A 22466-nucleotide genomic window follows, 5' to 3' on the forward strand; every position below is an offset into this window, starting at 1 on the left:
GAGTGAAAATGTGAGACCTGTTCAAATAATTCAAACAAAGAGTTGCCATCTGTGTTTGTTCGTTAAGAAACCAAGAAGCACTGCTATCCATCGTTCCAAACTTCTCTCACTCAGCAGCTCAAATATATCGAACTCTCAACTCTTGAAGGATATACATAAACACTTTGTTACATTCGGGTTAATTATGGGCTTCCAACTTAAAACCAATTGGCAATTAGTGGATTGGCTTTAACCCTTTATATAGTAGTAGAATAATTCTTATATTTCCGATGTGGGATGTTTCTCATCAATACCCTCCCTCACGCTCAGACATCTAGGTCTGAAGCGTGGACAATTGTGGGAATAACATCCACAGAGGGTCCAACACCGGTGTAGTAGTTGTAGTAAATTAGGTCAAAGGATCTAATCGCTCTGATACCATGTTACATTCGGGTTAATTATGGGCTTCCAACTTAAAACCAATTGGCAATTAGTGGATTGGCTCTAACCCTTTATATAGTAGTAGAATAATTCTTATATTTCCGATGTGGGATGTTTCTCATCAATACACTTCTTGTGAAACCAAGAACTAAAGTGTATATATATTAGGTAGAGATTCTTCTATTTATTTTAACTTTATGACGTTAAATTATTTTTGACTAGAGGAATCGCAAAAACAAAAGTGATGGTCAAATTTTAATTGGCTTGCCAGGTATTTTAACGCTGCAATTTCTCAGCGCGAACTCCTTTGAACTTGGCCTTCCTCTTGACCTTTGAACTTGCCAAGCAAGTCAGTACAACGTCCCATCACCTTGTTGTCTCCACTTGGATCACAAGCTTGCGTACTAAGCTCGACAACATGAACGTGTGAACTAAACCTATATATAGATGAAGTAAAAACTTGCTTTATCCGATGTATGACTTTTAATGTTGTAAAAATTAGACTGAAATTATAACTGTACCAGATTAGACCAAATGAAAAACCGGTTAAGTTCTGGTATTTCTTTTTTTTTGGGTAAAAAATCTGGTATTTCTTTTACGTCAGTTTTCTAATAGTTTGACTATTTTGTATCATAATCGTTGGTAAACCAGAAGTAGAAAGGTCCGATTGTAGGGGTAGATGACAATTTAATTAAGCATGCTCTGCCGTGGCGAACTCCGCTTCTGTCTCTTCCGCTCCTTGTACACTTGAACATACGAGGAGAAAGGCCTTTGCTCGCCTTTATTTATGGCCCATTGAAGTTCTTGCAAAGTTGCAAACTCCAACTCAATAGGATATGATCAAAGGTTACAATGATTAATAAACATATTATATTCCACACTAGGTCATCGTTTTAATCACTCAAGAAAAAGTTTCTTCTAATCATTTTTACTCCTACATATCGCCTTTACTCTTTTCAGCCTATTAACATATGATGATAATAAAAAAACTAGTTTTATGTATGACCAGTTTCTCCGGCACCATTCGCAAATGCAATTTTTATGGTTGATAATATTGTTGGCATTTTTGTAACAATCACAAAACACTATACATCACTGCAAATCGTTATAAACTATCTAAATTCAAAAAAATCGTTTACGGCTGCGAAAATTTATTTTTTTAAAGAAAATAATATAAAAATTAAAATTTTAAATTGAAATAATAGAAATACTAAAATTTATATATTATATTTTAATTTATATTATAAATCCACACATTTTTATGTAATTTTAAAGATAAAATAGTATACTTTAATCAATATACACTTTATATCTATTACAATATTATGATTTTTTAATATTTTATAATTATATATTATATAAATATTGTTAAATATTTATTATTTAACAGCTACTGCAGTTAGTTAACTAGTCATAAGTGCACTAATTTTTAATCAGTGTACAAATCTTTCAAAAATCTAATACTATAAAGAAAAGGTGTCTCTCTTCTCCTCTTGCCAGCTCAGAAAATAGGTTAAGGAGAGGACAACACGTGTCTCCTTCTCTTTGTTATTTGGGCTTCTATTTTTATAGTTGGGTTTCGTCATTTTATTTGGGCTGATAACTAAACAACTCAGTCTGATTGTCTTTCACCTTTTCTTCACAAATGATGTTCATCGTGTTTTTCATCCTAAAGCGACAATGATGTCAGATGTCCATTTGGGTACCCTCCAAAAAGTTTCTTCTTCGCGACAGGCAGTGGTGAGAATTAGGGTTAGCGTTGTTTTCTATCTCCGCAATGAGCAACAATGGGATCTAATCGAGTCAGACGAATCGTCCTCGATAACCTTGGTATCAAGCAGCGTCGTTTCGTATTTGGTTCTTAACCCCCAGACGTTATGAGTTCTCTTCTTTCATTGGCGTTAAGATATGTCTTAACTCCACCGACGCTATCAAGCACGACGTCTCATTCAATGATATTCATCCAACTCCAACGCGGTTTTCTTTATCTGTAAAAAGGTTAGCCTTATACCCAAAATCATCTTCACATTTTTTAATTCTCCAGAAAACAAAGAAAAACCCCAAGCATAGCTAACTCATATGGTCTTCTTGGTGATTTGAACGCTGGTCAGTATTCTTCCACCGCCCATGTGTGGTTGCTCCGATTCCTGGCAACCACCTTCATAAGGATGAAACTTTATATAGATTTAATCTTCACTGAACCTAATTTTGTTTTTTTTTCATAACGTTTTTTGATAAAGATATCTTTTCACATTTGTTTCCGGGGATATCCAAGAAACTTGAAGGATTCCGGGGATATCCAAGGGTTGCTGTTGCAAGTAGCATAAGCCCAAAATGGTAAAAGGTATATTTCTGTATGGAATTAAATACACATAATGCATACCATCATTTATACTAATTTTAAAATTTAGTGCTTATATGTGAGGAGGCCTAATATTTCTTAAAACACACGTTGAATATTTTTCTGCAGGACTTTTGTTCTTGACTGCCAGGATCACATGTATTTTTCGACAAGGCAACTGAGCTATTCGATTTTAAGAGTAAATGTTTGATGATTCATAAATTATTACATCCATATTTAGCTCATCTAATTCTCTGTAACAGTTCATACTGGTTTCCAAAGACATTGGGAACACCCATGTTCCTTCATTGCTGAGAGGCTATCAAAGGTTGAGCCTCTTACTATAGCTAAGCTCAATGAGTTCGTCACCATTTCCGAGCTTCAGGTTGTACAGTCAGTTTCTACTGGTTTAATATTTTTGAAGTTTATTTTCTGTTTGTAGTTCTCAAAAGTTCAAAATGTAGGACACTGAACTTATTTGCACTGGAAATGGTGTCTGATATCAAAATGGAGAAAGATTGGTGTTACGTCTCTTGCTCTAGGTGCACAAAGAAGCTACATTGAACGGTCTCATCCTTGCGTGACCTGCAGTAACACCAACACTGTTGGTGTGCTCAGGTATATTAGACCATTTGAATTATTTGTTTTCAATTTTTAAAAGTTATCATAAATTCATACTTAGATATAACCAACATGTTCTAATACTTTGCAAGGTACCGTGTGGAGATGAGCATTGCTGATGACACTGCTGAGGGTCTCTTTGTCCGATTCGATGACAAAACTACATAACATGAGGGCCTATGGGGCTGGTCATCTAATAGTAAGTATCTCTTGCATTGGGTATCATGGACCAACATATATATATATATATATATATATATAAACATAATTAAAAGTTTCAATCACTTGCAACTCATGCATTTAACACATAGTCTGGCGAGTGAGTAAACCCAGAAGACAGCCAACCACCCCGTTTTTATTGCAGCCATGGTTGGTAATACATACAGCTTTCAAGTCAGGGCCAGCAGATACAATTTTACTGCAAACCATCAAACTTTCACCAACGAGAATGGCCGTATGCATGTCCCTGACTTTGTTGCCCATGTAAGTTGCAACTTATATTACATTCTTGATTTCTTATCCTTCTGAGTTATGCAAGAAATATTATATGTCTCTGTTTTATCAGGATGGTGACGATCATGATGGAGATGATATGCCTGGGGCCATCTCTGTCGTTTCTAAGGTTGATGGTGGTCGTAACAAGCGTGCTGAAACATCCACAGCAGTAACATCTCTAACTGGTCGCCATCAAGAAACCTTTGGCATCAAAGTCTTCAAAGGTGGTCAAGAAGCCACATAAGGAATAGGTGAAGATGAGGGTTGTGATGCGGATGGCGTACTTGCTATTGCAATAATGATTATGTATCAACGTTGGTTTTTCTTTTAAACTATGCCCTTTTATGGAGTTTTTTGGTATGTTTTAAAAAATCTAAAACTATAATAAAAATGTTTTTTGGAGTTTATCATTATTCTCACGACTCACTATATTTAACTGTTTATGTTTACATGCTCAGCACATATTATTTTATTCCTTTTTTTGATTTTTTTTTTAAAACACTCACATATTGTCTTACTAATATTAAAAGTTCTCCAGCTGAGTTATAATAACATTTAGACTTGATGCGAATGTCATGACTACTCATTGAAAAACAGAAAACTAAGTAAAAAATTATGGTTATGATAAGATATAACAATATAAGCGTTTGCAGGTTTAATCTTTCTCAATCAAGGGGTGTACATACGAGTAAAACTACAACTATATAGTACCAAAAACTATTTGTTCTATAAGCATGCACGAGCGACTTCTGTTTTTAACCAAACATAAAACCCATAATATCAAACGTGGAATGATTAAATAAAAATAAGCAAGCATAAAAACAATAATTCATTCATACCATATAACCAAATATTTCTAAATAAACATTGTTATCTCATAAATGCATTTTACCGTTGATAACCCATACATTCTCATATTTTATTATGAGAATCAAATTTTATATAAATCAAGTAAATAACAGAAAATTAATGATGCTAATTGATGGTAAAATTGATGTGTCAAAACGTCGATTCTATGTCATATTTTTGAAATCTTATAAGAGAATCCAATTTATTTGATTGTAAATATTTTCCTAACCTATATAAATAAATTTTAAAAGACTAAAATGTCTAACAATAAAAATTTCTTTACAACAATATTTGACTAATAAAAATATACAGAAATGTGCAAACTAAATACATAGGTTACTCTATAAATAGATTTAAAATCTCTGCAAACTGTATACAACTTTTAGTATTTTGGTAATTAAAATATAAATAGTACCAATTTCTATTAATGAGTCCTCCAAATCTTGACAACAAAAACATCTTGGTAGCTGATCTCGAAAGAAATATAAAAACAATTATATTTTTCCCTATAATCTAAAATCTTATAAATAAGAGTTAAGAGCAAGCAAAAAATAGTCTAGAGATGTTCACATTTGTTCATAACAACAATAGAGTTTATTTTATTAAAATCGAGTTTCACCTAACAATAAACTTAAGAAATGAGATTGATAAATACCAGGAATAACATTCTCAATCCATAAACACCATTTCCAACCCAACTGAGATTTATTTTGATTGCCAGTTTCTCTCCAAAGTTGAGATTTTCTTTTGGAAAATATGCAAAGATCTTACGGCTGGCGAAAACTTCAAAAGAGTCATATACATTAGTTTCTCGATACAAATTATTCAACTAAAAATGACATAACAACTCAATCATGGTGATATAATAGAAGCAAAAGTTCAAAACAAAAATTACTTACAAACAAACTAACTAACAATTTATATTAATAAAATAGTATATCTCATACACATCTTTTGCAAATGTAAACCTAAAACATAAACCATAAAATATATCAAAAATTTGATCACAGGTAAAGTGTATCCCGCCCGTAGGGCGGGCCGACCCTAGTGTTTAATAAACTACAATCTTTCGCATCCACAAACACGCCTGAAACCGCATCGGTTACGCGAGGCCCTTAATGAAGCTGCGTACAGTTTTGGGTTATTTCACCAATGAAAAGATAACCACTCTTCGAATTGGACAATGAGTTGGAAAATAATTGCTTTTGAACTGATTTTAAAAGTGTGTTTTTGCAAATTAAAAGGTGGGATTTTTTTTTTCAAAGTGTAGTACAAAAAGGTCCCACGCAGAATTCAGAATTTAACGTTGCTCGTTGCTGTCGTCACGTGGGGAGTTAAGGTTCCTCTGCCACTTCTCTTTTGTGTTGTCCATTCCAAAGTTAGTTCGTTAGAAAAAGCACTGAATTTTACAAACGTATTCCAGACGTGTTATATGAACGTTGTGATCTATATGTTGATCTTCACTAATACTAGACTTCATGAACGCTTTGTTCAGTACGTAAGATATGGACTTTTTTTTTGAAAAAAAAAAGATATAGACTTCATGCATACCCGTTGTTAATATACAAAAAACAAAAGTCTACTTGCAATTTTACAAACTTGTAAACATAAGAAAAATAAGTTCGTGGTCAAGTTGATTAGCTTAAACTGTATAAGATAACACTGATCATCCAACTATGTTAAAAATGACATGACGACTCCAGACTTGTAGAGTTTAGTTATATCTTGAAGTTCAGCTACACATATTACAAAAAAAAAGTTGTATACTAGTAGTTTCAATACTACTTATCCATCTTACTACCGTCTCGAATAGTTTGAATGAGGAATGAATATGGGAAAAGGAGAATGAGATGCTGCACGAAAAGATGCACTAGAACAGGCAGTACGTTCAATAATGTGTAGTAGTGTCAAGTGTGACAGTTGATTTGTCGACTGCCCAATTTTGACGTTAATATTTTGGCATTTTGTTTCTTTTATTCGATTATGTTTCAACTTAATAATTTTGCCCCCAAAAAACTTAATAATTAAGGATCCAGAACATAGAAAATAAATTTCTCAACCAATATCTATCTTCTTCCTATCATCCACTATAATGTAGACATAATTAATATGATTGCATGCATGTGAAATCATTTCAGACTTTACCTTACCCAAGGATATTTAGACAATTTGCTTGACGTATTAGTCTGTCTTTTTGATAACAAATGATGATGTTATCTAGTAAAAGATTATTCTTCAAATCACTTATGTTTGTTATATTGTGATTTGTGCATGATTTCTTACTCTCCAATGGTCGATTCTTCCTCAAAGATCACATCAAAGACCTTGAGTTTGAGTCATTTGAAGGTTGAAAGAAGAAACTTCATAAACACTAATCATTCGAAAAGGATAAGTTTCTGTGTTTGTAGTGTTAACACCATTTTTATCACAGTTGATTTCGAACATGAAGCCAAAACAAAACAAAGGGTTGTGCTGTTTTGATACTTCAGTTTTGCTTATACGTCTTCGTTTTACATATTACCAGTTGAAAAGAGAATACATTCAAGTTTGGACCATTCTCTTATATATGTGTTTCTAGCTTCGTGGCCCCAACGGCTAACGTGAACGACCTTATTATCTCAACCAAAAGTGAAGAGAAATTAATTTAGTGATGATGACCCGATGCTATTTTTTTTTTTTGGTCAAAATGACCCGATGCTATAAAATCGAAAGAACCCCTCTTTGTACTCAAGTATTCTTTTCGCGACCTTTCTACAAACTGAAGAAATTATTGAGTCACCCCATGATTGATCAGTATAAAATGAATTGCCTGGTCGCAAATGAAATAAGAATCCAATCCGGGTGACTGTTCAAAATGTGTATAAGATCATTCACGTTATGTTTTCATATATATGTTTTTCGATTATCAACTTTCAATATACAGATACTGAATCAAAAAGAACTAAAAACGAATATAATTCATAAGAAAATAATGAGCTATAGGTGTAGTCAGTTTTCTAGTTCGAATCTCAATTTCATGTTGCCACTTTTTCATGTTACCACTAAAAACCATTCACATTGTAAAACTTGAACTTAATTACTTTTAAACCTTTCTTGTAAACTAGTACACTAGTCCACTTATCCTACACAGGTGTTCCGTACATATACAAATTTTACATGTATAACAAAACAATATTACTAGAGAAAGATGATTGAAATATTACTATTAGTTTAGGATTAGTGAAATTTTGTGGTCCAACAACTTAAAACACCTAAGATCCTTCCCTACTTTTGTTTTAAGGGGTCCTTTATTTCTCTTCCAATGTTTATTGTTTACTCTCACTTCTCTTCTTCTCCTATTGTTCTATCTTTTGTGTGTGTGTGTGTGTGTGAGAGAGAGAGAGAGAGAGAGAGAGAGAGAGAGAGAGAGTAATAAGAAGGGAAGAGCAGTTTAAGAGAAATGAGTGAGGAAGAAGAAGAGGATACTTTCGCCGAAGAAGAAGAAGAGGAGGCTTGGGAGAAGAAGCATAAAGGCAAAGCTACGAGTAGTAGCACTAGTAGTATTGGAGCTTGTCAGGTCGAGAGATGTACTGCGGATATGAGCAGAGCCAAACAGTACCACAAACGACACAAAGTCTGCGAAGTTCATGCAAAAGCTCCTGTTGTTCGGATCTTTGGTCTTGGCCAACGTTTCTGCCAGCAATGTAGCAGGTAAAATCTAAGTCATCAACTAACTGATCTTCACCTCCCGCAACAACAACCAAAAAAACAAGAATAAACAAGATGAGACTTTTTAACTTTGTTTTCTTTTTTTGTTAAAGGTTTCACGAGCTCAGTGTATAACGGCCCGACCGCCCACGGCTAATGGGCCACCCACGCCCGCTCTCTCGGCCCGTGGGCCCCATCCCATCCGACGGTCGGTCGTTAATTTTCCAAGGCTCGAAATCATTATTTACTGACCCTGCAATTCCCCGTGCTTTGGCCTCACTCGCACGCTATCGCGAATCACTTCCCGATAGGTCACCCATCCTTCCACTACTCCAGCTCAAGCACGCTTAACTCTGGAGTTCTTTCAGGATGTACTCCGGAAAAGGTAAGTCAACTTTGGTGATATAGGTAGCCAAATCAATTCTCTTAAGCTTTTTCACATATCACAACTCGGGATGTTACAATTCACCCCCTCTCAAAGAACGCAACGTCCTCGTTGCGCCCCACGACAGGTCTCAAGACGCCTCTCAGGTCAGAACTGAGACGGCTAACCAGCTCTGATACCACTTATAACGCCCCGACCGCCCACGGCTAATGGGCCACCCACGCCCGCTCTCTCGGGCCGTGGGCCCCATCCCATCCGACGGTCGGTCGTTAATTTTCCAAGGCTCGAAATCATTATTTACTGACCCTGCAATCACCACCCGACCTTTCCCCGTGCTTTGGCCTCACTCGCACGCTATCGCGAATCACTTCCCGATAGGTCACCCATCCTTCCACTACTCCAGCTCAAGCACGCTTAACTCTGGAGTTCTTTCAGGATGTACTCCGGAAAAGGTAAGTCAACTTTGGTGATATAGGTAGCCAAATCAATTCTCTTAAGCTTTTTCACATATCACAACTCGGGATGTTACACAGTGAATTTGATGAAGCCAAGAGGAGTTGCAGGAGACGCTTAGCTGGACACAATGAGAGAAGACGCAAAAGCACAAGTGAAGGTGAAAGGTCTCAAAATGCTGGTACTCAAGGTTACTGAAGAAATAAGTTTTGCTTTCTCTCTTCTGTCATGTCAGTCTCTTTTTCCAGCTCCTTGTAATCTTATGTGTGTTTCTCTGTTTCTCCATAATGCTTTGCAATCAAAGCTATCTCCAAAACCTATGACGTCAGTAAATTCTTTGAAACTTAGCAGAGTGTTTGGTCAAGCCAAGATCATGAACTAGAGCAGGTCTTTACAATGAGGATACAGTAAGTAATCATAGACAGTAAAAAGACAGCATTTCCAACACATTCCCTTAATAATATTCCCAAGGAAAGCATCAAAGATATTAACTGAAACATAATACAAAACTAATGATAGCTCTGGGGATCTCACCTAGCTCTGTTGGATATAATACAAAACTAATAATAGGTCCACCAAGCATAGCAGATGGAACAATTATTTCTGGTCATTTAACCTAAGGAAATGACTTCAAGTCAGGCAAAAAAACTTGAATCTAGCCCATTCAGGTGATGATGAATCTTGTAAAATTTCCCTTGACACTCCAAAAGTTCCAGAAATTCAAGAACTATTTTTTTTACAAGATGGTAGAGTGAAGGAGAGACATAACAAGAGTGAAGGGAAATATAATCCCTCAGTTTGCAGGATCCTTGAAGCACAAGGTAGCCCGATTTTTGTGTCTGAGCACTTGCACATGTATATTATGTTTCTGAAGTTTCACCTGTTAGCAGTAATAAAAAAATACAAAAACCCCAAGATTCAATCTTTACCTCCTGAAGGAAATATAAGAACCAGTATGAGTGATGCTAACTTGGTAATGAAGTGTTGGAAAAATGGTTATTACCAAAACATGAAATAATATTATACTACATGAAAAGCTTGTAAGCAACAAACCTAAATAACCAACGGCAGCAGAAAAAATATTCTTTGCTTTTAAAAATTGTTCAACCATTTTCCTAAAACTGATGATAGAAGCAGACGTGTTTTAAGGATGCTGAGACCTTGGTGTGTGTGAATTCAGTAGCAGAAGGTTTTACCCTTTTCTTTTTAATGTGCTGTTTAGTTGCACCAACAAACTGTAATAACAAAGCCATCTTAGCTCAGTGGTAGAGCGCTTGACTTTTAATCCCGTGGCCGTGGGGTTCGATTACCACAGACGGCGGTTTACCATACAAAGATAAAAACTTATTTTTGATTTTTAAAAGTGCTGATTACAACTATAATATTATTTCCTTGCTCCTACACAAACTGATTCACAACCTGGGATAAATTAATGTTGTTTGATGAGATACATGCCAATATGGTGTGAACTAAGTCTGCTGGCTACATCAGCTTGGGATAAATTTAAGATTTTACTTCGATTCATGTTGTTCACAACCTTTCAAGCTTACTGACACAAGTATCTCATCAAACGATGATTAATTCGTAATTCTGATATCCTTATATACTAAAGCGGAAGTCACCTCGCCAATCAAAAATTGACATGTGGCATAGTTTTGTAAATAAAAAAGTAATGGCAATAAAAAATCTGTACGTTTAAAAGTTTCCTAAAATTGTTAAAAACATAAATTCCTTGATTTTCTCTCATCAACACTAGCACGTTCTAATCAATACTATACTAAAAGCTAAATAAACTTCATAGATAGAGTGTCCACGTCACTCTTTTAATTCCAACCAATGGGAGCTCAGCATACATCCACGTCACAACTTATCTGCCTCTGATGGGCTTGAACCGAACTCGGTCTCTGGGCTTCGAAACCGTGGTGTGGCTGCCAGCCCGTAAGCCCAAAGTAATGCTCACATCACTTTCCTTGCGTAAACCCTAAGGGCCGAATGGGATTGTCGAGACCGCTCCTGTTCATCTTCCTCTTCCTTCTGTTTGCGATGCAGACTTCCGTGTAATCAATTTTCCCCCACGTCTTCGCACTCTTCAATCCCCCATTAACCCCATTAATGGGGTCCGTTGGCTTCCTCTTCGGGTCTTCTATAAAACCTGCACTTCACGACAATGGATTTACATCCAAACTTCATTTTCCTCTCTCCAATCTCAATCGCTCCTTTTCCTCTCTCCAATCTCAATCGCGATGAAGATTACCGGTTCAAGCGACCCTGTGAACTCGAAATGCGAAGCGGCGGCCCTCTCTGCTCCGGTCAAAACCGGTGACCAATCCGGCGTCGTCCCCTCGGTGAAGCAAGCGATCTCGGCGGTTGTCTCCGCCGGTCCGGTAAACCCAGCCGTCAACTCCGGTGGCGGTTCCGGCGATGTGAATTCGGTGAAGCCAAACAAAGGTGCGCCGGTCTCTTCCAGTCCAGGCAAACAGGTCGTGAAGACCGGAGCTTCTTCGGGTGTAAGAATCGGCGTGAGGCACAAAACATCTGTCTCCGTCGGTGATAAGACTGGTATGTAGAGACAACAGTGTTGACTTTGTCAATTCCAAATAATGTTCTATTCAGACTTTATTGAGTGAACCTGACAAATCTTTTGTTTTGTAATTTGTCTCAGGTTGAGTTCTAACCAAGAGATTTCTAAGCGGGTTAATGCAGATGATGTTACAAAGGCTGAGACAATTACAATTGGGCAAATATTTTACAACATCAAGCATGAATATGCTTTAGATAACTCTGTAAAATCCATGTCTATGTAAGTCACTAGCTTTTAAACTATTGCAGGAAGCTTCTTTTGAGTACATAGTCACAATTTGTTATGTTGGGCGTGACAGTGCATGGTATTATATTGCCTGCAACAGTTGTCAAAGTAAGGCCACCAAAGGCCCTTTTCTGTTGATGTGCGCCAAGTGTGGCAACGCTAACCTTGCTGGTGTAGCAAAGTCTGAACTCTAACCTCGCAACTTTATGTTTAATTTTTCTAGAGATTTATTTGTGTTTTTTTTTAATTTTCAGATAGCTACGATAGTAGTGACCAGGCTGTTTTCTTCCTACTTGGTGAACCAGGACCTGAGTTGACTGAGAAGAATGCTGCGGAATTGTTTGACCACTACTTTGAGGTAACCCATCAACTTAAAACCCTGTGGCCTCTCCCAGGTCACTAAAACTCACTTTTTTCTTCCTTGAATTTTTTTAGGCTAATTTGGTGCTGGCCATGAGATGTCTCGCCCCCCCCCCCCCCACCCCCCACCCAAGCTTTTGATCGACACTTGGACAAACAGACCTCAACTCAACAGGCAAGATAACTGTTACTAAGATTGTCTCACCAGAAGTTCTATCACCTGTACCAACTCCAACTGAAATCCCACTTGATGAAGATGATGAAGTTGATGTGCCTTCTGCAAATGTCGTTGCTGGCTCTGGATCTATTGATGATTAGGAAAATGAAAGTACAAGTAACAGGGATGATTCACAGAAGGCTGACCGTCCTAAACATGGAAACTAGAGGTTAAACAACTCATTCCATACGATGCAGGGTCATGGTCTTTTTATTTCCTTTGCAGCCACAATTAAGCTTTTTTAATTATAAACTTCCGATCTTGCTTTGATTTAATATTTGCAGCTTTGTTTTAATATTTGCAAACAGTATGTTTATTTATTTAGTCTTCGATTCCATTAAAATACATAAAGAATTTTCAGAAGAAACACTTATTATTTAACTTGGGACTGTGGTAGCTCAAATGAGTGTAGTACTGAGACTGTGAGAGACATACGTATTGATTGCTATTAGGTACCTCTTATACGTCGATAAGTAATACACTCCATCAAAACAGTTTTTCAAAAATCAGCTACGATCACATTTAAATTCAGGAACAACTCCGAACAAAAAAGTAACCAAAGCTAAGTAATGAAACTTTTTTCCAGATATCGATTTAATTAGAAGAATATATATTGGCATATTCTCAACGACAAAGGGAAGTAAAACTTTACCAAACGAATAAACATTTTCTTTAATAATAATAGAAAAAAGTTTTCTGACTACACGATGTTTACACTAATGTGGTAGAAACTATCTGATGTATTAGAATGTGTCAATAACTACACAAAGTTTATATTAATACATATCATATTTACGAAGTTTATGTTAATACGGTGGTAACATCACAGTCGGATTTAATTATTTTAACTATAAGTTAATAGGTCAATCCGTAATTTATTAAACTTAATATATTTACTGACTTTTTTTCAAAAAACTGATTTAGTAAGATTAATAAACCTAATTGATTTTATTAATGAACTTAATAAACTTAATACTTAATTGAATTTAATAAATTAGTTAAAATTAATAATTTACTAAACTTAACAAATTTAATAAATTTATAAATCTTACTAAATTATTAAAATTAGTACATATATTAATAAAATTATAATAATTATTAAACTTATTACATCTATTAATAAAACTAATAAACTTAATAAAATTAATAATTTATAAAACTTAAAAATAATAATCTTAATAATCTTAATAAAATAATTTACTAAAGTTAATAAAATTATTACTTATTAAATTTAATAAAATTAATAAAATTAAGAATTTATGAAACTTAATAAATTAATTAAACTTCATAAATTTATTAAACTTAACTTAATAAACTTAATAAATTATTAAAATATATAAATTTATTGGTTTTATTAATTTTATTAATTTTTAAGTTTAATAAGTGTAATAAGTTTAATAAGTTTATTAAATTTATAAATTTTAGAAAATTATTTAGTTTAATAAATTTATTAAATTCAATAAATTATTAATTTTACTAAGTTTATTAATAAAATCAACTAGATTTATTAATCTTAATAAATCAGCTTTTTAAAAAAACCATTAAACTTATTAAGTTTAATAAATTACAGATTGATCCTATTAACTTAGATTTAAATCAATTAAACTCGATCATGATGTTGCCACCATATAATAATTTACTTTGCATATTTGACATGTATTAACATAAATTTGGTGTAGTTATTAATAATTTTCATACATCGGATGGTTTTTACCACATTAGTGTAAACTTTGTGTAGGTAGGAAACTTTTTTCCGAAAAAATTCTCTTCAACAAATAAGAAGACCATCACCAATAAACCACAACTAAGAAAAGCATCTCATCATCTTCCCGTCAATCTATGCAGTATGAAGCCAATCTTACTATTTTCCTAAGCAAATAAGACAATATATATTTCAAAACAATAGGAGTAGATAAAACTACACACAATATTCAAACAACATAAATCAATGCATCTACCTCCTCTTATACTGCATTTTACACTTCTAATACTTTTAAGACGTATATATTTCTATAATATTTTTCGTTCACACAACAAAATCAGAACTAACATATTAAACACAATTTTTCGCGCGTAGCGCGGACAAAAGATCTAGTCTCAAATAAATATTTATTATACTTAAATTTCAAGTTCATATCCCTATATTTTCTCACACGACCTCAAACAGTTTTAACTCTTATATAACATTCAAGCAACTGATTGTATTCCCTATCTTCTTCTTTTTTTCACTGAAGCGTAGCTTCTTCTTCATCATTTTTGTATGTTTTGAGTGTAGCAAAAAAATTACACAAGTTTAAGTCTCGCATCTATTCATATTTTTTTCCTTCTTAACTTAACACTCTAATTCTTTTTGCATGATTCAGGTTGGAGATGGTGTTTAAGAGATTCCTGTGTTCAAAACTTCTTTTTTCGAAAAAAGAAACTAAGATCTTTCTCAACAACTTAGAAAGGGTAAGTATCTGAATTTTTTTTTGAAAGGGTAAGTATCTGAATTTTTTTTGAAAGGGTAAGTATCTGAATTTACTATGTATAAATTGATATTTGCAAATATGTTTTTAATATTGTTTGACAATTTCCAAACATATTTCTTTTTACAGAGCGTATTCAACTATCTTACAAATTTGTTTATGAGTTTATCGTATACAAATTGACTTTTAGTCATGTTTTTGTCTTATATATGATGTTCCGCGTTGGTTTGAACCGTAAAGGTAGAGGAAAGAGATGGAGAAGAATCCCAACGGGTTTTGACAAAAAGAAAAGTCCCAACAGACAAGTTCAAAAAAATGTTTTTTTTCTTTTATCATTAATCGAACATTTATATTTCTACCCATTACAGATATTAAACATAAGAATAACTATTTCTTTGATGAAGGTAAAAGTAAACAGAATACGTGAATCACATTTCAAATGCACTCCTCTTCTTTGATGAACGGTATTAATCTATTGTTTGCATATTTTTGGTGATTATTTTGCAGAAAACGAGAGTAAAAGACTCACCTTAAAGCACAACTACAAAGCCCCAAACAAGCAACACCAAGAAGAGGAAGAAGAAAGAAACATGCGGTGAACTAGAAAGCTACGAACGGGGCATAATAGCGTGGTAGGGGAAACGACAACGACCCCATGACTTGATCAAGATCAAGTCTTATGTTAGTTTTCCATTTTTATGTTCATAAAGTGGCATTAATTTTGTTGACGTACGGATCAAAATAGAGTTTTCTTTTTTTCTGAATGATATAGTATATCAAGTTTGTAGCTTTCCTCTGAAATAAAAATGGGAGAAGAATTATAGCAATCAAAAGGAAGAAAGGTAGATGAGCACAAGAAAGAAAACTCATTATACATACATAGGAAAAAAAAGATGGGGAAGAATGTAAAGTTGGAGCAGCTTGATTTTACCATTATACAATAACGACAAAGCTTTTTTTTTAACAACGAACAACGACAAAGATATGATGTGTCTAAGTTTTCAACCTTTTTTATTTCATCTAAGTTTTCAATTCTATGTTTACTGCGTCTAATAGTGAATTCAATTTAAATTATTCCATCCTGTTAGTTTTGAGTATTACTTTTTACTGAAAAATAGATCTCAATAGATAAAAAAAATGTTCAATTAATATACATTTGTATATTGATATAGTTTGTTAGATGTAAAACTAGCAAAATACAGTCAAATGATGTGAATAGTTAAGGTTGGCACATTATTAATTATTCTTCTTCAAGAAATTTTAGTTCCCTCATTTTTTATATTAGTTATTTATTTATTTTAAAATATTTTATAATAGTTTTCAATTTTTTCTTATGTTAATTAATAATAACTCTAAAAATAACTTTTAATTATATAAATGTATTTATAATATTCTTTAGTTTATAAAATATATAAAAAATACTATATCCGTGCATAGCACGGGAGATAATACTAATATAATGTATTACTGGTGTGAGACCCACTAATCAACCATAGTTTTTGTTTTATATCTCATCTGACATTCACTTATTGATGTAGGGTAGATATGATTTGAATCTTCTTATCCTTATTGTTAAACAAGCACCAACTATAATTAAATCACTATCGTATAAATGCTTGTCATCACACTAACCATGGTTAAATTTTTGTTGTATAGTTAATCATATGATATGAGACCCACTAATTAACCATAGTTGAATTATATGTTCCATTATGCTAACCAGATTATTTTAGTTGAATCATTAGAAGCTAAAAGTAAAATATATCATTTTACCAAACAGTAGAAACCTTACAAGAGACAAGAGGACGCATCGCCACCGTTAAAAACCATCACAGAAACTAGAGATCGAACGGTAACTAACAACAAGAAAGAAAAAGTTGCGAATACAGCAAAAAAAGAAAACAAGAAAAACACATTTTTTACATCACCGGCATGTCACTAGATCCTCTCGCTTTAACGGTGCTTGCTCCTGGTGTCGTCGCTGTACAGCCTACGAAACACAAAGGTCAAAACTCGAAACATCTTAGTTCTGGTCTGAACCGTCCGATCACAACTTTTAAGATATAATAAAGTAACTTCAGTACGTACCAGTCGTATACGGTGGGAGAGTTGGGGTGAGAAGGCTTATCAAAGAGGTTAGTTCCCATTCCTCTGGTGGCTATGTTGCTTCCTGGATGAAACACACTCCTCCACACGTTCTCCTTACGTGCTGACCCTGGCGTCGTCGGAGTTCCAGGACTCCCTGCCGCCGGGGTAGTCTTACTGCTGCTCCCTTCTCCCACACCTTTCCAAGATCACATATTCACATGATTAAGGAAACATGTTATTATATACATATAAGAGACTATATGGTACCCGAAGGTTAAGAACTTAGTGGTTACCAGAAATATATATGCATGAGTTGAGTTGATAGAAATATATGTGTAATACCTTTGATGTCTATGGGTTGAGCGGTGATCTTATTGCGGAGACGGCCAAGGCCATGCTCCGGCTTAGGTCCAGCAACAGTTTCATCCCACATCTTTTTCTTGCTTTTCTTTGTTTGATTTAGTAGTGATGTACTTTGGTTCAGGGCTTCCTTCATCTTATTTTATAGACTCATGGTAAAACTATTTATGAAAATATCTTCTTTTTCACCAATAAAATATCTAAGAAAATAATAAATAATTGGAAATATATGAAAAGTAGAATTATCATCTTAACATGCCGTAATTTTTTTAATACATTCCATTAAACGTATACGAACCTTAGTTTAAAAGAATAGTGTGAAATAGATAACGAAGAGAATCAGGGGGACTGATGCATCATGTTAAAATGTAAATAATGCGATGTGGATAGAATCTTCAATCAAAGTATCCTATCTCCTAAGATAGAGACGGGTATGGATAAGGACGAAGAGTCATGAAATGGGACCCTTCAATCAGAGTATCCTATGTCCTAAGCTTTTCGTGGAAAAGTATTATAGGGACAAATGTATATTATAAACTCATCATATTTTGTTGAACACTAGTTGCATCATGGAACTTACATGTAATTGCTTGAAATGTTGCAGCTAAGTTTAAAGATGATACAAAAAGAAGCCGGTAAATCTGGATTTGCTACTGTGAACACACAAACCACTTAGAAAACATATAAAAGAAAATTATTGAAAAGATTACAAGCCTCATGAGACAATTCTAGTGGAGAAGCCAAGATACATGGAAAGGAATCCATTGGAAACGTGGGATTAGTCTTACTAAGGATGGATGTGGCCTAGGCTTCAGACCAGAGACTTCAACATTCACTTATTGGGGAAACAACTCTTGAGGATGTTGAATTAATTCTTTCTGCCCAGAGTCAACGAGTGCAAGTATTTCCCTAAAGGGTCTTCTCTTACTGCCACATTAGGAACCGTATCTTTTGATCGGAGTAGCATCCTCCAAGTTCATGATATGATGAAAGTTGGAGTTTTATAGCTTCGTAATGGTAATGATGTTTGTACCTTCCCACCCCGTAGGTCAAAGGAAGGAAACTCACATTAACATTTGAAGCTATTAATGTTCGAAGAAGAGGGGAGTGATTTAATGAAATTACCACGTCTGAGGAAATGTTTTGATCCTAACGAGTAAAGACTAATCATGCAGGTTAGACCTGGCTATTCTGATACAGAGTATGCTATTCCCTGCTGCTATAACCAAAATGGTCAATACACTGTCAGGAGATGCAAAATAAGTCCGGAGATAAATGAGGAGCATTATTCTGGCCAGCAAAAAGAAGAGGGTAAGAGGATCCTTAGACCTACCCACATACCCAAATGGTGCTCACTTTTCTCAGGTACTACTAATAAATGCCACTTTGACGCTTCTTCCATACATCTTTTCGGTTTGAAGGAGCATAAGCTAATCATTGTGCAGAAAAACTTCCTATGTTTGCAGCTCTAATCGATATTAATCATGTTGTGTTAGGTGGTAGTACTCCTACTTGCCTCATGCCAAGTATTGAGAACGAGAAACAACACTTAGTACTCGGTATTTATCTCTTAAGTGATGTATATATGGGAAGAAAATTCTTCAAACATCTACCAGAAATGACATAAGCAATGCTATAACAGCTCCCAAGCTAATCACTAACAATCTGTACTATACGCAAACAGAGAAACATAGTCAAGATGATCAGGAGCGTACCTTCAACATTATTCCGTTTCTTTCTCTTTTCACCTTCGCTTGCTTCCGAAGCAATACCAAACAGACATAACTAGAATATAGCCCCTCTATCACATTATTGCTATAACATTACAACAAATAATTAAACAATATATTTCTTTCTAAGAGTGAAAAGCTGTTTTAAGCATAATCAAAGCTTTGAAGAGTTTTACAATGCATACACAATTCCTCCACAGAGCTCCAGTTCTAACCTTCTTCCATTATTGGTAAAGGATAAGACTGGAGATGCAAAAAATAGGCGCAAGTCCTAATTGAGGAAAAGAAAGATGCCACAATTTACAAGAATATCATCAGCTTGCGCTCATACCACCGATGTTAACTGGCACTTGATTTGATGATACCTGAGGCTTTAGGACGGGGTTTACCATACTTTTCGACGTACCCCTGCAAATGAACAGAAGAAATTTAAGATTATGCGCTACTGACAGCTTAGGTTTATACCTACTTAGTGTCATTTCTTTTTTAACTTTGGCTAAGAAACTCACCTCTACCAGCTTCACCATTCTAGTTGCAGACGTATTAAGATATTTCTCAACTGACTCGTTGTTAGTGGGCACCTGATGTAACTGGACAGCAGCACTGACTATCTTTTCAGTAGCTCTTTTAACTATCATGTTATGCACATCTTTGCTAAGACGGCCTTCACGCCACAAGGGTTTCAACATTTCTTTAATGTTTTCCACAACTGCTGTCCTGAACTGTCTCATTACTTTTGTTCCTGCGTCCGACCTAACTTCCCCATCCATCTCATCTGTTTTCAACATCTTTTGATGTGATGAACCATCACTTCTATGCCAAGATCCATGCCCAGCAGGTTTGCTTCTTTTCAAGACAACTCTATTCTCAACAGCCGCCGATGAAGATACCTCTTTGCTTGGTGTTGTTGCATCATTTTGATCAACCACCGAAGTAGCCACTCCTTCCACTGCTACACGTGCTTCCAAATTTGTCCTCGCCACAGTTTCTTGGAATTGATTTTGGCTGCATGAACTGCTTTTATCATTACTAGCAGAATCACCATCTTTCTGCTGGCCGGACTCTTTCTGTGCATCTTTCTCTTTACTTGACGATGGAGCATTAAGAGATTTGTCTTCTGGATTATCTATATCCGTGAAAGGATCGTAGAGGGCATCAGACGAGGGAAGTATATAAGGAGGAATAGTGAAAGATGGCCGAAAAGGTTCAGAAGGTTCCCAATCATTTGAAGAAACTTCCTTTTTGTTGCTAGTCGTGTCGACTTCTGCATCTTGAACTGAGGAAACAGATATCGCTTGCTCCACTGGTAGTGATCCAGATCCATTTATATCGTTCCTGTTTTCAAAATTCCCAAAGGGGGAATCATACTGATTCAGAGGAGCAGAACTGAACACGGATCCTGTCCACGCTGGTCCAGAAGATCCCATGTCTGTTTGTCTATTAGAAGTGATAAGAGATCCATGTTCTTGAACAAAGCTGCTTCTCAACGGGAAGGAACTAATGCTATTACCAAATACAGGCCTGTTCTCAGTGAACACAGCACCTTGTAGACTCCCTCTTCCCATGTTTTCCAATGAAGGCATAAAGCGCATCTCGTTCGTGAAAGGGAAAACTCTCTGACCAGCAGGGGGATTCCCGGGATTCACCAAAGATGTGATGCCATTCGTGCTTAACATGGGGAATCGTACACCTTCTATGCTCTCAAACGGTCTTCTTTCTGAAGCATAAGTGAAATAAACCACTGGTTAGTTCATGAAAAGCAACTATTACCACCTAGAAGTATTCACCTACCTATAATATCACAATCTGTAAAGAATAAACTATCTAATGATACTTCATACCTTCACCAGACTTGATACCACTGGTTCCAGCCATATGATTCACCGCTTGTAGCTGACTAGTATGATTCACCGCTTGTTGCTGTTGCTGACTAGTGCGATTCAAACTCTCGTTCACATGAAGAAACCTGCAGGAGTTCCCTTTGGTACACCGCCCTTGGGGAAAGAACTTGCAGGGAAATGCTTGACGTTTTTGTTCTGGTCCATTTGCCGGCGGAAAGCTCTGCACCGGAGCAGGAAACCTGAGAACCGAATCTATCAGTATAAAAAGCTCCAAACATGCAAAACACACAGAAGATCAACAACCTCTCTTTCACTAACCTCCTACTTAGCTTCAGTAAAGAAACATAAAGCAGAAAACTTTGTAATACCTTGATAAATTTTTGTCTTTTTCACCTTCCAGCATAAGTTTCTTCCCACTATTCCCAGAAAGATTAGGTTGTAAGTTCCCGTTTATGATCTTTGATTGCTCTGGTCTATTCACCAACGGAAAGCTTTGTGCCGGAGCAGGAAACCTGAGACTGAATCAAATCACAGAAGCTCAACCTCTCACTGAAGAAACACAAAGCTGAAAACTTTAACAGGTTATTACCTTGGTAAAATTATGCCTTTTTCACCTTCCAGAAATAGATTCTTCCCACTATTCTCAGAAAGAGTAGGTAGTAAGTTTCCGTTTATGATCTTTGATTGCTCAACTGAATGCTTCTTCACATCTACACGAGAAGACAAGTTATATCATATGATAAAAAGCAAAAGATACTTTTGAGCTAATCTCATAAGCAATTTCTCTAAATCTAGAACAAAACGATGCGTTTAGATTTTCTCCTGATATTGATTCATCATCTTACAACAGAGAAGTCAATAGCATTTGCAATTCAATTCACGAACCGATTAAACTAAATCATGGATTTGAAAACACTAACCGTTCTGGGAATCGGAAGCTTCGATTGGTCTAGCAGCAAGCAATCGAGATTCTCCAGCAACTGTGGGGGGTTGTACGTTTACTTGTTGGACCTCGTCGTCGTCAATGTCCATATCGGAATCAGACATCTCGTATAGCTTGTTATAGAGCACGGATTCCGGAGAGCGACGGTGGTGATTAGTACTGCGGCGTTGATCGGAGATTAAACCAAGCTCAAGCGGAGTCTCTCTGATCTTCCCAGAATAATACGTTTGGTATAGCGACTTGCGAGACAGAGTGTCGATACGATACCGTATTGTGAATTTTATTGGGCTTTCCTAATATTGAGGCCCATTTATATTTCTAAACTCGAACATCAAGTACAACAAATATTTAATTACAGGTTGTCGTCCGTCTCTAACGAAAATCAAAAATGTAATTATGTTC

General features: G+C 35.4%; 3 protein-coding genes, 3 long non-coding RNA genes and 1 other non-coding gene across 15 annotated transcripts; 5 read left to right on the forward strand and 2 right to left on the reverse strand.

The window, feature by feature from the left end:
* Positions 1–1937: 1937 nt before the first annotated feature.
* LOC108835688 (uncharacterized) lies at positions 1938–4284 on the forward strand. Of its 6 annotated transcripts, none has more exons than XR_008935074.1 (8): positions 1938–2418; positions 2532–2764; positions 2891–2960; positions 3025–3146; positions 3226–3379; positions 3475–3581; positions 3658–3865; positions 3948–4284. It is a non-coding gene; the product is annotated as an uncharacterized LOC108835688 (long non-coding RNA). The 6 variants fall into 6 exon arrangements; XR_008935075.1 differs by having other exon boundaries at positions 1948–2418; positions 2532–2757; positions 3694–3865; XR_008935073.1 differs by having other exon boundaries at positions 1950–2418; positions 3747–3865.
* Positions 4285–7935: 3651 nt separating this feature from the next.
* On the forward strand, positions 7936–9324 carry LOC108835238 (squamosa promoter-binding-like protein 3). The gene is made up of 2 exons (XM_018608520.2): positions 7936–8416; positions 8527–9324. The coding sequence occupies exons 1-2, from the start codon at positions 8166–8168 to the stop codon at positions 8546–8548; spliced, it is 273 nt and encodes a 90-aa protein (XP_018464022.2). The 5' UTR covers positions 7936–8165; the 3' UTR covers positions 8549–9324.
* Positions 9325–10499: 1175 nt separating this feature from the next.
* On the forward strand, positions 10500–10572 carry TRNAK-UUU (transfer RNA lysine (anticodon UUU)). The gene has a single exon. It is a non-coding gene; the product is annotated as a tRNA-Lys (tRNA).
* A 425-nt stretch (positions 10573–10997) lies between these two features.
* LOC130496283 (uncharacterized) lies at positions 10998–12909 on the forward strand. Of its 2 annotated transcripts, none has more exons than XR_008935392.1 (5): positions 10998–11810; positions 11914–12051; positions 12131–12238; positions 12312–12415; positions 12493–12909. It is a non-coding gene; the product is annotated as an uncharacterized LOC130496283 (long non-coding RNA). The 2 variants fall into 2 exon arrangements; XR_008935393.1 differs by having other exon boundaries at positions 12158–12238.
* Positions 12910–14791: 1882 nt separating this feature from the next.
* LOC130496617 (uncharacterized) lies at positions 14792–17004 on the forward strand. Of its 2 annotated transcripts, XR_008935775.1 has the most exons (3): positions 14792–14892; positions 14998–15085; positions 15610–17004. It is a non-coding gene; the product is annotated as an uncharacterized LOC130496617 (long non-coding RNA). The 2 variants fall into 2 exon arrangements; XR_008935774.1 differs by having other exon boundaries at positions 14798–15085.
* Positions 16849–17844, reverse strand: LOC108806117 (dormancy-associated protein homolog 1). Its single transcript, XM_018578149.2, has 3 exons — positions 17533–17844; positions 17191–17386; positions 16849–17092 (listed from the first exon to the last, which is right to left on the reverse strand). The coding sequence occupies exons 1-3, from the start codon at positions 17684–17686 to the stop codon at positions 17056–17058; spliced, it is 387 nt and encodes a 128-aa protein (XP_018433651.2). The 5' UTR covers positions 17687–17844; the 3' UTR covers positions 16849–17055.
* A 1473-nt stretch (positions 17845–19317) lies between these two features.
* Positions 19318–22291, reverse strand: LOC108813875 (protein FRIGIDA-ESSENTIAL 1). Of its 2 annotated transcripts, none has more exons than XM_018586557.2 (6): positions 22042–22291; positions 21711–21831; positions 21490–21633; positions 21122–21360; positions 19790–20997; positions 19318–19688 (listed from the first exon to the last, which is right to left on the reverse strand). In XM_018586557.2, the coding sequence occupies exons 1-6, from the start codon at positions 22166–22168 to the stop codon at positions 19620–19622; spliced, it is 1908 nt and encodes a 635-aa protein (XP_018442059.2). In that variant the 5' UTR covers positions 22169–22291; the 3' UTR covers positions 19318–19619. The 2 variants fall into 2 exon arrangements, with proteins under 2 accessions (XP_018442059.2, XP_018442058.2); XM_018586556.2 differs by having other exon boundaries at positions 21490–21639; positions 22042–22290.
* Positions 22292–22466: the final 175 nt, after the last annotated feature.

Source organism: Raphanus sativus, chromosome 6 (genome assembly GCF_000801105.2).
Source record: "Raphanus sativus cultivar WK10039 chromosome 6, ASM80110v3, whole genome shotgun sequence".
Taxonomy (NCBI): domain Eukaryota; kingdom Viridiplantae; phylum Streptophyta; class Magnoliopsida; order Brassicales; family Brassicaceae; genus Raphanus; species Raphanus sativus.

Bases quoted from the DNA above. Each gene is read 5' to 3' on its own strand.
- LOC108806117 (XM_018578149.2), bottom strand. From the start codon at position 17,686: ATGAAGGAAGCCCTGAACCAAAGTACATCACTACTAAATCAAACAAAG. The intron at 17,387-17,532 runs GTATTACACATA...GATCTTGGAAAG, and splicing joins TCAACCCATAGACATCAAAG to GTGTGGGAGAAGGGAGCAGC. The intron at 17,093-17,190 runs GTACGTACTGAA...TGTGTTTCGTAG, and splicing joins TCTCCCACCGTATACGACTG to GCTGTACAGCGACGACACCA.
- LOC108813875 (XM_018586556.2), bottom strand. From the start codon at position 22,168: ATGTCTGATTCCGATATGGACATTGACGACGACGAGGTCCAACAAGTA. The intron at 21,640-21,710 runs GTAATAACCTGT...GATTTGATTCAG, and splicing joins AAAGGCATAATTTTACCAAG to TCTCAGGTTTCCTGCTCCGG. The intron at 21,361-21,489 runs GTATTACAAAGT...TTCGGTTCTCAG, and splicing joins AAAGACAAAAATTTATCAAG to GTTTCCTGCTCCGGTGCAGA.
- LOC108835238 (XM_018608520.2), top strand. From the start codon at position 8,166: ATGAGTGAGGAAGAAGAAGAGGATACTTTCGCCGAAGAAGAAGAAGAG. The intron at 8,417-8,526 runs GTAAAATCTAAG...TTTTTGTTAAAG, and splicing joins TTCTGCCAGCAATGTAGCAG to GTTTCACGAGCTCAGTGTAT.